Source organism: Camelina sativa, chromosome 6 (assembly GCF_030686135.1).
Source record: "Camelina sativa cultivar CO46 ecotype springtype chromosome 6, ASM3068613v1".
Classification (NCBI taxonomy): domain Eukaryota; kingdom Viridiplantae; phylum Streptophyta; class Magnoliopsida; order Brassicales; family Brassicaceae; genus Camelina; species Camelina sativa.
The window spans coordinates 17,279,062-17,292,990 of NC_141885.1; the positions used below are offsets into that span (position 1 = coordinate 17,279,062).

Sequence of the window (13,929 nt, forward strand, 5' to 3'; positions counted from 1 at the left end):
CTTACAAATTTCGGTTGCGGCGTAATCCACAAAACCAATTTTGATTTATTTAACTAACTGATGTAACAAGATTAACGAAGTCGTTTTTATGGGTTTCTCGTTGGTCTTTCTAGAATTTGTAGCATTACTAATTGTATCCACCGATTCTAATTTGAAATTTTATAAAAATAAAAAAATGATCCAAATTTCTATCATCTAATTAGTCTTTACTTTTTCAAGAAGGGTGGATATAATCGTCAAATAATACATTCAGTTTTCTAATGAATATAAAACACGATATTGTTTCGACTGGTCAAATAAATTACTTTAGTAAATTTCTTTCGTTTAATTGAAATAACAACATTTGATGATACATGTGATGACTCCAAAAAACGATGACATGCTTCTCCATTTATATATTTATCATCAACAGATATGTTCCAATAATATTTGATATATTTCATAAGCAACGCATGAAAAGTTTACTTTATTTTTCATTTGACATAAGAAAAGGTTGACAGAGACGAAAACCACGTGAATAATGGCATCTTTACATGCCTCCATCGATATAAAATCGAAGAAGAAAGATGAATCAGTTTTAATTCAATAAATAAAAATTTAACTCATGAATCTCCCTTTCGGAAAGAGAGTCTTTGTAGGGTTTATTGGAGCCTCTTGGGAAATCCATAGGTAGAAAAAGAAAAAGTTCGACTTAGAAAGTGATTGCTTTTTCTTCTTTTCTTTTCCCCACTATAAATTGAGTTTCGTGTATAATTTTCAAAAGTACATCACTTATTTCCTTTCTAAATTTTGCTTAAAATAAAAAATATATCATTATTTCATCTCTTTAATTAGATAAAGTTCTCGTCAGCTTTCTTTGGCAGATGAAGATGCATTCTAAACTTTATTTATCAAAATACTATAATTTTCAGCTTGTTGCTGATTTTTTTCTCCACTCGAATTTCTTTTTTGTTATATTCAATGTTTTGGTTTATGCGTAGAATGAGTGTAACCATATGTGTAGCTAACTATATAAATTATCAAAAAAATTATAACGAAGGTAAGAATATTAAGCGATTATACAATTTCTAAAGTCTAACAAGAACTTTTTTTTTATCATTATTACTAATTTACTATCGAGGTTCTCTTAGAGCATGATTACTCCAGCAACCCACTCAAATTATTCAAGGATTAGTTAATCATAAAATTAATACTAAAATAATAAAAGTAACCCACTTAAAACTTAACCAAAATCATCTCTCTACTAGAGTACCTAATAAAGGTTGCTCATCATTTAAATATTTTTTTTATTATTTGTTAATTAATTATCAAATTTTACTAATCTATCATAAATAAAAAAATTATTTATCTTATTTATATTACATTAAACAGAAAAAAATAAAATGTTACAGAATTCGGAATATTAAACATATTTTACAAAATTCGGAATATTAAACATAAGATACAAAATTAAAAATATTAAACATATGTTACAAAATTAGGAATAAGATTTATTGTTGGGTTGCACCAAATTTTTGTCTTCTAAGATTCAAATCAAATATCAATTTCTTTTGATTAAAAAAAACCAACAAAATTGATGGAAAAATCTAAAATGATATCACAAAAACAAAAAATAAGATATGGAACATGAAAGGAGCATACCTTCTCAAGTAAGAGAATCCTCAACACGATTAACATCACCATGTGAGATTGTTTTAGGCAAAGCCATGAACGAAACCTGAGAATGTGAGAGTCGTTACAAAATCATGTAGAGCTCAGTGTTGACAAATAAGAAGAATAAGTCTAACCTGCACAAAGAGTGAGCAATGTGAGAGTCGTTACAGAATCATGTAGAGCTCAGTGTTGACACCATAACAGTTACATGATTATCACACCATAACAGTTACATGATATCACACCATAACAGTTACATCATTAGCACACCATAACAGTTACATGTACCACATACTCAAGCAACAAAGCCACATCAAGACATGATTGAACTAAAACTGCATTTACGACTTACCAATCTGCCCGGTTTTATTACACCGTGTGACTTCAAAACAAGCCTTCTCAGCATTTTCGTTCTTCTTTGTTCCTGCTTTAGGTCCATAAATTGCAGCTAGTACTTTTGTATCTCCTGAAACAAAAAACGAGAAGCATAACCATTAGAAAGTTCCATCAATCCCATTCAAAAAGTACCCATCTGAGAGATATTGAGAAAGTTGATATATGTTATCAAACAAATAAGAAACAACAAGTACCTTGCGACCAGCTAGCAGAACCATGAGGACGATGAAGGATGTTACGGGAACAAGCAAGTGGTCTCAGCTGATTCGGTGTTCTTCCATCTTCTCTATCAATCTCCATTGCTCCAAAATACTTCTTCACACAACAATAGAAGACGAATCAGAACAAAGCTAGAGTAAAAAACCTAATTTCGAGGAAGCTAGAAGATGAAGAGACGATTCCTTATCAAACAAGAAGATTCTGATGTAACAGCTTTGGTCTCGTTCTCTTTGTCTTCTCCACCAAAAGAGTTCCTACGAGTAAACTCTGATGAACAACAAAACATCACAACACCTAAATCAGCAAGAACATATCAAAGATTCTGAACATCACAATACCAAGATTAGCCAAGAGAATCTATCTAAGAGTTAGCCGAAACCAGTAAACCCTCCAAACAAAAATCAAAACCAATTGAACATCAAACATTAACCACTCTCACAATCAAATCGAAATTAATCCTAAACCCTAACATTAACAACATGCAATAAGTAAGAGATGAGAAGACAAACCTTCTCTGTTTGATTCGTCTCCCAGTGGATCTCGTCGTCTGCTTTACACTATCAGAAGACTAAGCCGCCGTCGTTGTCGCAGAAGGAGGTTGATCGTCACCGAAGCGTCAAATCTTCCGGTTTAAGCCGATTCGAGTGGCCATCGCCTTCCTCAACCAAAAACCCTCCAGTTTTAGCTGGAAAAATCTGATGGTTTAAGGTGAATCCACTGATTATTTGGTTTCCATAGTAATCGCCTTTGAATCTCCGTTTGTTTTGACAGAGAAGAGAGAGAGATTGTGGGGAAACAAAGAAGAAAATGGAGAAATAAAAAAATTAGCTTTTATATTTATGTATCATCCAATCTCATTAAACCACGTATCGTTTTTCATGGGTTGCTCTAAATGCTTCCCAAAAAATCGATACTCAGCTAAATGGACCGAAATATAGTTTTTAAATTCATATTTTGGGGCCAATTGCAAGAGAATCATGAGAGTAACTACCAGTGGAGATGATCTTAGACTATATGTCACGTTGTATAAGTCGTGTTTTCAAATATTTTTTGTTGTTGCTGTAATAAATTGTTTTACAATAGCATTTAGTTGTGGCATTTTGCATTTAATATGTTGCACTAGATTGAAGGATATTTTGTCCGAAAAAGATAGATCTTAGTTGTTGACATACCCTAGTTATTTTATATAGTCAGATGTAATTTCTTTGATGTGATACTAATTTCTGATAATATTGTCAAAACATATCATTACTCCTATTTTCTAACAGAAACTCCAATAAACCACTTAAATTCTTGTACGTAAAGAGGGAGAGATTTCATTTAATAGAGACACAAAGGACTCAACCTTGAACCTTCCAATTTATTTGTTAACTTGGAGTTACTTTTTTTTTTTTTTGTCAAAACTTAGAGTTACTTATTGCATGCAATTTGATAATATTCTTAAGATAGGCCGGTCATAGTAAAAAGTTTCTAAGTAAAGTTAAAGTTTCCAATCATTCGCGTCTCACAAGTCACAAATAATGGCGAAAGAAACGTTCACTACAATGCAACACAATACAAATACACAACGTAATCATTTTTTTAAAGAATTAACAAATGTAATTAATTTTGTTTGTTACTCTGATTAGTTAGTACTTAGTAGTTTATCAACTTAATTATCGTTTTTGTTTTGTCTCGTCGATCATGTTCAAATGTTTCATACTAATATATAACATTAATAAAAGGACAATATTGCGTCGTGGCATTAGCATTTGTTAATCAGTGTATTACATTTTAGTTTGATAAATTTAATTAACGTTTAGTGTGGAATATTTAGCCTAGCTTAGGGTCCTCCCGGGTCCACCCACCTCCATCAATTATCATTCTGTTATCTTTTTATTTTGACAATCCAACAGTGGTTGTGAATCATGTGATATAGCTTCACACCTAGACATGATCCCCACAAATTAAATTTGTAAATTACGTTAATCTCATATGAAACAGCCAAAACTATGAAACGTCATCTAATCAAGGGTTGATTCAAAAAGGAAAACATCACTAAACACAAAATTAACAATGTTTTTATACATCAAATATGGAGTTTAATGAAGGCTTGTGTGTGTTTCCCAACTCAATACCATCACCAACCCGTTAATCAAACACTATATATTAAGCACATCAACCTCACTTTAAAACTTTAGCCATCGACAAAAACAATACAAAAATGGAGAACGACAAGCTTGCTTTCGCTATATGATCTACAGAGAATCTTCTAGTTGCAGATGTTTTGTAAAACTGTACAATATTATCCGATTAAAATCGCTTTGTTGTAGTTTTATGTATTCTAGATTTAAATTGAGTCCTTCCACTAGTAAATTGGTTATGAAACTGAGGTCTTTTTGATATAATTTCATTTTTATTTTTATTTTTTACCCTACTGAAAAATTCATTTCACTAACCTACCATTTAAACATTGTCCAACTTCAAAATTAATCGAACCATATAAAAAATATACGACACACATCGTAAACAAAAGAAAAAAAAACACATTTGGGATGGTCTTACACACAATTCCAATTTGTTAGTCGTCCGTGAACTAGTGACGAAAATTCAATGGCATAATCGTTGTATCTCTATAAACCTAAGGATAATAATGTCTTTCAAATCTAAAACACACAATTATTACAATCCAAAAAAAAAAAAATTAAACAAATCCACCAATCTTATCTTAAAACCACGAGAATTATTCTCAGGAAAAGCAAAACAACTCTATTAAAATAGAATTAAAAAAAAAAATAGTAGTATTAATTAAAAAGAAAATTTCAAATTCAAAAACTCAATAATCCCCCACTCCTAGAAAAGATTAGACCCTTGATTCTTTGATGTTTAGGAACTGTTGTAACAGAATAGTATCAATTTCAGGGACACTTGTCGATCACACAGTTTAATAAAATCACCCATCTATCAACGGCGCCGTCAAATTTCCCGTTACACTATTCCTAGTTCACACGAGGCTTTATTTCTCTTTCTCAATGAAAACGACAAGAGTTAATCGTGGCCGTTAAAATACTACGATTAAAATCAATCGTCACCATCTATAACAGAACAAACAATACGCGAGAGAGCTAGAGAGAGAAAGAGAACACAAACGAGTGATTTTTAGAAAGAGAGAGAGAGAGATCTAGAAGAAAGGTGACGTCATCGGAGATAATGGCGGCGGTTAGGAGAAGAGAACGAGAAGCGGTGGAAGAAAATGGAGTAACGACGCCTCCGGCGGTGAAGAGGAGGAAGATGGAGGAGGAGGTGGAATCATCAAGGATAATATCGTCGCCGCGCGTCGTACAGGCGACGAATAATCGTGGTGGTGGAACGGTGGATAGGAATTCAGCTGGAGCGTCGGAGACGAGTGTTGTGATAGTTCGACGGCGAGATTCTTCGGTTCCGCCGGTTGAAGAAGAAGAAGGAGATGATCAGTGCTGTCAAATCGGAGAAGATGATTCGTCGTCGGTTTCGTGTTGTTCTAGATCGGAAGAGAAATCTAAACGGAGAATCGAATTTGTAGATTATGTTGAGGTGATCAAAGCCAATCATCCTCTTCTTCTCTTGTTTTATTTTTTTTTTGATTTCCAGATTTTGAATTTTTTTTTTCTTTTTTTTTGTTGAATTTTCCAGGAAAATAACGGTGAAGATGATGAAAGTGGAACGTCATGGATTTATAATGATTTATCATCGATGGATTCAGAAGAAGATGTTGTTGTTGAGTCTCGTCGTCGGCTAAAGATGAATAAGAAGAAGAGTTGTGAGACGACGAATGTGAAGGAAACTGAGTTAGATGATTTTTTCCAAGCGGCGGAGACTAATCTACGCAATCAAATCTTGGAATCTTCTATCAAGTAAGGCTTTATTTTGTTTCTTATAATTAAATTCGAATTAATAATGAACTAATTAAAAGTTTTTTTCATACTAATTAGGATTTGGAGACTAATTGATTTTTTTTAGGTATAACTTTGATTTCGAGAAAGAGGAGCCACTACAAGGTGGACGATACGAGTGGGTTAAATTGAATCCATGAAGATGCTTAATTGAAGAGTACTCATCACCCCCCAAGTACTTGATGATCTCTTCTCTCTAATTCAAATATTTGCTTAACCAAATCCAAAATGTAGATATATCTTTCTCTCTTTCCCCTCAAATAATTGAGTAACATATGTAATTCAAATTTCCTAAGTATATTTAAATTAGATATGTTCTTTTCCCCATTAGTTGTTTAACTAGTTTATAACATAACATTAGTTTAATAAGAAAAAAAAATATTGAAGAAATAAGCCTAAATATTAATTTACTCTCCTAATATTTGTTTTTCCATGTTTAAAAAAAAAAACATTTTGTTAGTTTATCAATTCTGTATCATACTGTCTTTGGATTTTATTTTAATTTTTAAATGAAAACTAAAATAGAGTAAAGGAATATTTACTGTTTATTCATCACGCTTTTTTCAGTGTAAACGTTACTATTTTTTCTCACTTGGATCTACATGGTGCTACTCTAGAGCAGTGTTCAAGAAAGCGCTAGGCGATATCTAGGCGGTGACCCAGCGCCTAGCGCCTCGAATGCTTAGTCGGGACCTAGACAATTTTTAGGCGGTTTAAGCGTTTACAACATAAAACATTATATATATAAAATTATATAAAAATATATGTTAGAAAAATAAAAAAATTATAAATTATAAACAAAACTAAGAAAAATACATTTATTTAAGCCATATTAACAACATATAAATGTTCATAATTACATATATAGATATAAAACTTAATAATTTTAATATATGAAAAATGAAAAATAAATATTAAAATAAAATTTATGTAATTTAATCGGTTTAGAAGGTCATTTAGGCGTCTGTTGAGCGCCTAGCGTCTAGACGGTCGCCTAGACCGCTTTTTTGAACACTGCTCTAGAGTCTAGATTCCAGTGTTTGATTAACTACGAACTTGTGCTTCACATGCTATATTATTAACCATGGCTTTTTTAGTGTCACATGGATTTTAGGTCAGTGTTTAGTGGCTTTTTTGGAATCTTTATTTTGGAAGAAGTTATAGCCATTTTTAGTTACTTCCATTTTATTTCTATGTAATTTTAGGTGTTATATTTCATCATTTGAGTTGCAAAAATATTTAGTTATTTGCTCATAAAATCTCTACCGGCAAAAAAATGGACCTATAGTAGTAGTATTAAATTGAAAAAGCTAGTCCAGGACCAAAGAATGGACCTAAAGGTCGAATGAGACATGATTGGTGTGTATTTCCGCGTCGCTTTCTTATCAGTAAAAGAAATGGTCAGTCACAATTCACAAATCTTTTCATACCAAAAAACTCTGCCATTGTTATAACTCTCTCTTAAATTTCCTAAACCAAGAATGGCTTTATTAATAACTTTTTCTCCCTTTTGTTTTGGTCTCTCCTTTTCTGGTTTTTTTTTTCATTCTTTTGTCATTATTATTAGGGAGAAAACTCAAAGATTCAACTAGATATTTCAGAGGTTATGATGAAAATGTTTAAATTGTGTCGTACTGTTGTACTGATCGGTTAAAAAGAAAACAACAACACTAAAGATGCGAGAATATGTACACTAAATACCACGAGGGCAAAGATTTTTTTTTTTTTACTTTTTCCTTGTTTCTTCTATTTTGTTTTTTTTTGCCAAGAAGTGGTAAAGAGTGTTGCAAAATTGGAATCTTTTTTTATCGGCTTATTTGTTTTTATCAGTTGGACTCGATGGGCCAAATTTTGAGAATTATATTGGAATTGTTGAAGTTTTCTCTTCAATTAACCAACGGTGATTAATCAAATGTACAAAAGATCTCAAATGTATATCATGATTGTATTCCATAAAGGACACACGACCAAACCCTCATACTGTTTTAGTGGTCTCGTTCTTAAGCACTTTATGTATTCGGCCTTGCCCTTTCCGAAATTTTTTCTAGAACAATCAGTCATATACATTTTTTTTTTGGGCAATGAACAATCAGTCATATACATTTTGGATTTTTAGTGCTTCAAACCAGGTACTACATTCTTTTGACAGAAGTTTTATGAGCTTCTATATGTATTTCATTGTGTGTTTAAGCTGTCTTAGTACATGTTTCTGATAAAAAATCGCGAAACAAGTCCATGTTTACAACTTGTAAACTAAAAGTGATAAAAACTTCTTTTTTTTCTTTTTCTTATACACACAAATCATCACTTGCATGAAAAACAGAGACGTTCCGACTAAATTATTGTTTCTACAACAAAACAAAACACTGACAAGAACAACAAAACACGTGAACCAAAAATACTTGTTGGAACCATCTTCTCCCCCAAAGAACATATAGATACAGTTAATCTTGATTATCATAAATAATCTAAATTAATTTCTAGAAACCAAAATGAGAGCTCTACAATTTATTCATCATGTATCTGCAACTTGACACTCCTTCCTCGCAACATTTCCTGAAACCCAAAGGATTTTTCATTAGATCAAAGGCCTCAAAAAATTAACAAAAGTATGTCGATTTCGTCAAAACACGCATTCATAGATTTGAGTATTTTAAGACTAGTTAATAAGATATCCATATGAAAATATTGAGACTTTTTGATTCAAGGTTTGAATAGTTCCACTATGAATTCAACAACGGTTAACAATTGTGAACGTTTTAAATGGAAATAATCTTTGGTTTTTCACAATCCGAGACTAGCTAGCCAGAAGGAACGTTTGTATACCTGAGATTGTTTTGTGATCTTGACTCAGTGAGAAAATATTTGCCTCACTGACTTCATCAGTGATCTTAGATCTAACATGAGTCCTCTTAAGGCCCAACATCTCCCTCCACGTGCCCTTTGTAGAAAAAGATGAAGAAGATAACGATATTGGCCTGAGGGAAAAGATGTTGCGATCGACGACAGAACCCTCTTCTTCCAAAAGAAGCTCTTCTTTTAGTGTTCTGTGGACGTGACTGGTCTCCTTAAAAGGTAAGATCTTTCCTTTGAGGAAGATCTCATCGGCGGGAATCATGAGGTAGTCGGTGACAGAGAAAGCGAAATCAGCAGAGTGCATGGAGAAAGAGCTTCTCGAGCTAATGTTGTTGATCTTAGCATTACTCTTCTCCGATCTGATTTCGACAAACTCGTTAGAGAAAGAGATTCTTGCAGCACCATTTATGGAGTTGTGCATTTCTAAGCGTGCCATTTATGTTTTTGTTTTTACAAATACTACTCAGTTGCAAATAGAATGAGAGAGATCTAAACCTTTCGGAGTTGTAGGTTTTATTATATATAGTATAGGATAGGAAGTTGTGATGAGATGGCTAATGTCCAACTCATAGATCCATCGACAGGGCTCGATCTATATGACTATATTCTATATATGAATATTTGACCAAGAAGGTCTAGCGAAACGTGTTATATATTATCCTTCATTGACATGATGTTGATCTTCGTATCTTGAGGGAGTTTAAGATCACATGGAGACACGTGAGAACTATATCCATTTGTCTTCTGTTATTTTGTTGTTTTGTTTGTTCTATTGCTTACTGACTCTGTGATTCTACACAATTATGGTCATGAAAAGTTCCAAATTAATATCTAACATATAAGGGTAACGTGCAGTCAAAGGACCAGGGTTGTCAATCATGTGCTTGGTAGTTCCATATTGAACACTGTTTATATGCCACTCGTCGTGATGCGAACAGGCCACCTAAAATAATCTGCTCATGATTGGTCAAAGAAAGATGTTTCATCTCATAGGAAAAATACTAAAAACATCCTTACTTAATCAGCGTTGTCAATCACAGTTTAACTCTAAATTATACTTTGGTTTATAAAAGTGTTAATTTTTTCGATAGTTTGTTTCGTAAGTTTCAATTCAAAACTAACTGACAGTAATTGGATTGTTACATACTTAAGTTTTATCTCATTTCTCAAAAGTATGGTTTTCATCTCAAAATCAAGTCCTATACAATCACCAATATATATACAGTAACTCAATTACCCCGTTTTTGGGCCAAGAGAAAGGTTATAAGCAGAGTGGGCTGATGGCGACTTCGTTAGTGTAGTAAAAGTTAATATCAGATTCAGAGTAGTGGCGAGAAATGGTAATGGATCGATCCACTGTCCACACTCCACAGATTCACTACAAGAAAGGTGTCGCGTACGCGTGAAACAGCGAGAGTCAGAGAGAAACGGGGGACCAAAAGACCACCACAGAAGAAGATCGAGAGTTGACGTCATCATGGCACGTTTGAAGTTTTGAACAGAAGAGGACAGACTGACACAGAAAGAGTGAATGGGTCAGTGGCTCAGTGCGCTCCTTTGTAAGTACACAACTATTTTTAATATCTTTTTGGCGTTTTACTTATAAATAAATTTGTCTTAATGCTCCTATTTTATTATCTGGTACATATTAATTTGTCATGAAGTAAACAAAACAATATGGCAAAGAAAAAGTGGTCACAAAAGGAGGAAAAAAATGATGAAAAGGAAAAATAAATGATGTGTTAGTGAAAGATCTTAAGAGCATTTCAATTTCATATCAGTGTCTTTTTATGGGACCATAAGCAACAAGATAAAGATCATACTCTAATTTCAAAATCAAACTTTATCCCTACATTTCCCCAATTTCAGGGGGATAATTCCAGGTGTTTTTGTTAACAAAAAATTGTTTTTGTAAAACCATATTCGTAGCAACAAATAAAAATGTTTGTGAGACTTAACATATACATTTTTTTTTTAGCTTCTTTCGTCTATACCAAAGATATCTAGTCAAATGTTACATACTTATTACAAATGAACAAAAATAAAAAAGGACAAACCATACTCCAACTCCAAGCACTACTTAGAACATAGCTTAGAGACTAATACAGCCAAATCAAAAACCACTTTCAATAAACTTCACTACTTCAGAGAAAAACCCAAATATATATTCCCCCAAATTAGGGCTGGGCCCAAATAATACAATTTTGAAAAACTAACTCAAAAGATTAGAATTAAACTTATCAGCTATAGGAGGAAAGTAAAGTAACTTGCAGGTCGGTCCAGCTTGGATAGGATTGATTGAACCGGATCGGTCAACGCCAAGAGGAAACAGTGAGGAGAGGTACATTGTTCCAAGCCAAAGAGATGAACCCTGGCTCCGATTCAACAAGTGAATACAATGTGCTGTAATTGTAGTTCCATAGTAGCAGCTTCGCTTGGCTAACCGCATAATTGCTTGGTTTATCAATACTCTCCATTGCTCTTTCTCCTCCATTAGCCCAAACCGAGTTCCCGGTTTGTTATTATCATTACTCGTTCGGACCAAATCCGATATTCTCCTACCGAACAACACTCTCTCAACCCTCAACCTTTCTTTGGAATCTCGCTCCAAATTTGGTTCAAGCGACTCGAAAACCGCGGAATAGAACCGGAGAGAATTCTTAACCCAGTTAGCAAACTCAACCCGGTTTAAACTAACTTCGTATTCACCAAGCGTCACAATCCTTGGGCTTAACGATCTAGCTAACCGGAGAGCCGTACCAACACTCGTCGCCGTCTCATCAAGAAGCTTGTAAAGCTCAAGCATGAAATTCACAACCAAAACCTCATCCGGTTCAACCTGAAAACTCGACCCGGTTAGTAACTGAATCGGAGTGAGAACCAGGTTAAACTCGAAGTTGAGATCCAAAATCGCCGCGAAATCACGGAGACGGTTCCCAGTAGGGATCAGAGACATCTCCGGTGAGTCTCCTAGAGACGGAGCTGGTATACCCAAAATCTGGATCCAGGTGGGTTTACCAGAAGCTCGGGTCGCTAAGGCTTGTAACAGAGCAGACCATTGAATACCTTGAAAAATCCCGAAATCGACGATGTGAATGTTTTGAGATTGGTTCGTCGCTTCGAGGATCGCTTGGTTCGCTGTTAAATGAGCGAACTTTGAGTAAGGGCATGCGTCGTTTAAGGTTTTGTAAGAGAGTATGAAGTCTTCTAGCGACGACGACGGCGGTGACTCTGTTTCTTTATGAGACAGAGCTTCTAAGAAGTAAAACCCGACTCGCTCTATCGGGTTACCCAACTCGGATACGGATTCTCGGATTTGGATTAATGTTTCTGGTTTAGTTTCCGGTTTACGTGCGTAGTCGTGGATAACTTTTAAAAGCGGTTGGTTTAGGTCAAAGTTAGGTTGCGGCGGCGGAGGCGGAGAAGGAGGAGAATGATGGTGATGATGTTGTGGTGACGGCGGAGATGGAGTCCACATAGCTGGTGGCTGAGAGAGTTGTTGAGTCGCTGAGTCATCAACCTTGTTGACTCGGTTGAGTCGACTCGGGAATGTGACGAAAGGATCTTGACCGTAGATTGGGAAGTCTGTGTTGGTCTGCAACGAATCTCCACCGTTAATTAAACTCTCCACCCACTCGTCAGAGTCGAACTCTCCGTCGATGAACCTTAAGCCATCAGAAGCGACGGCGTTTTGATGATTGTGCTCCAGGTGTGGGAAGTGGAAGACTGGGTCGGTTGTTACTTGGAACGGGTCGGAGAAACCAGAACCGGTAAGTGTATACGCAAAGGACTGAGTTTGTTGTTTGTGTTGTTTTTGTTGTTGTTGCTGCTCTTGTTATTGCTCTTGCTTTTGTTTGATGAGTTATTGAGCTATAGCCATTAAGTTTCCACTGTCAGTGCACATATACGCCATTCCCCGCTAATTCTCTCTCTCTGGCGACGCGACGAAGAGGTTTCTAGTGCGGTAGTGATTGAGTAAGGCTCAGATCTTGAGAGAGAGGGAGAGATCTGTTGGAAATTGATCTAGAAACAGTAGCCGCTTTTAACCTTTTTACTCCTTACTGCCTAGTTACTTACTTATCTTAATTGTCTCATTTAACAACACAAAATAACCCATTAACATTGGGCCTTCATATACAACATAACCCAAAAGCCTTTTTTACTTTTTTCTTCTTTCCTCTTCTTCTTCCACCTTTACGACAAAACCTCTCATCTCCTTTCTTACTATTCTTCTCTTCCTCCTTTCTCCATCTTCTGATTTATCCTCTTCTGCAATTTAATCAAGTAGAGGATCAAACTCCAACAAGATCTTTGTACTTTGTAATAAGGTGTGAAAGAGAAGGGTCAGCCCGTGGACAAATCTTTATATATTTAAACATCAGTTACCACTTGAATCTCCACCTATTTAATTAAGAATAATTTAGTTATTAAAAAATTGTTATTTAATTGAAGTATGTTTTTAGTAATAAGAATCACAGTTCTTTGCTTATGGCAAAACATAAGTTTCTTCTTTTGAAATAATTTCTGCATGCCATGATTTTGTGATTCTAATTTTTGTTCATTATTAGTACTAATAAAGTTTTAATTAAACTTTAATATCTTAAATTATTCACTTAAAAACCATTATACGATCTGGTGAGAACCGAGATAGACAATAACGCTATATATCAGCAGTAACGTATCGTCGGAGAGTGTGACATCATCTCTCCACCGTTTGATATCTCAGGTTCGTCGTCGTATCAGAATCAGATCAATGGCTTTTGCTGAATGGGGAATGTGACACGTCGACAACTGTCTTCTGCTACTTGTCACCTGCATGTCGCCTGGCCAACTTTTCTGTCTTTTTTTAATTTATATTAACAGTATTATAAAGGTAATACTCTGACAAAAAAAA

At 34.5% G+C, this 13,929-nt stretch overlaps 2 protein-coding genes and 1 pseudogene across 2 annotated transcripts; 1 reads left to right on the forward strand and 2 right to left on the reverse strand.

The window, feature by feature from the left end:
- Window positions 1–5,104: 5,104 nt before the first annotated feature.
- Window positions 5,105–6,506, forward strand: KRP2 (KIP-related protein 2). The gene is made up of 3 exons (XM_010517131.3): window positions 5,105–5,820; window positions 5,920–6,140; window positions 6,247–6,506. Exons 1-3 carry the CDS (start codon window positions 5,458–5,460, stop codon window positions 6,317–6,319), a joined length of 657 nt encoding a protein of 218 aa, XP_010515433.1. The 5' UTR covers window positions 5,105–5,457; the 3' UTR covers window positions 6,320–6,506.
- A 1,933-nt stretch (window positions 6,507–8,439) lies between these two features.
- Window positions 8,440–9,648, reverse strand: LOC104791282 (uncharacterized). Its single transcript, XM_010517132.3, has 2 exons — window positions 9,006–9,648; window positions 8,440–8,735 (listed from the first exon to the last, which is right to left on the reverse strand). The coding sequence occupies exons 1-2, from the start codon at window positions 9,469–9,471 to the stop codon at window positions 8,695–8,697; spliced, it is 507 nt and encodes a 168-aa protein (XP_010515434.1). The 5' UTR covers window positions 9,472–9,648; the 3' UTR covers window positions 8,440–8,694.
- A 1,530-nt stretch (window positions 9,649–11,178) lies between these two features.
- On the reverse strand, window positions 11,179–13,105 carry LOC104791283 (scarecrow-like protein 7 pseudogene; annotated as a pseudogene).
- Between the last annotated feature and the right edge of the window lie 824 nt (window positions 13,106–13,929).

What these genes read in the sequence shown, in the direction of transcription:
- KRP2 (XM_010517131.3), top strand. Translation starts at nt 5,458, where the DNA reads ATGGCGGCGGTTAGGAGAAGAGAACGAGAAGCGGTGGAAGAAAATGGA. An exon ending in AATTTGTAGATTATGTTGAG is followed by an intron (nt 5,821 to 5,919) that starts GTGATCAAAGCC and finishes TGAATTTTCCAG; the next exon opens with GAAAATAACGGTGAAGATGA. An exon ending in ATCTTGGAATCTTCTATCAA is followed by an intron (nt 6,141 to 6,246) that starts GTAAGGCTTTAT and finishes GATTTTTTTTAG; the next exon opens with GTATAACTTTGATTTCGAGA.
- LOC104791282 (XM_010517132.3), bottom strand. Translation starts at nt 9,471, where the DNA reads ATGGCACGCTTAGAAATGCACAACTCCATAAATGGTGCTGCAAGAATC. An exon ending in AGATCACAAAACAATCTCAG is followed by an intron (nt 8,736 to 9,005) that starts GTATACAAACGT and finishes TTTGGGTTTCAG; the next exon opens with GAAATGTTGCGAGGAAGGAG.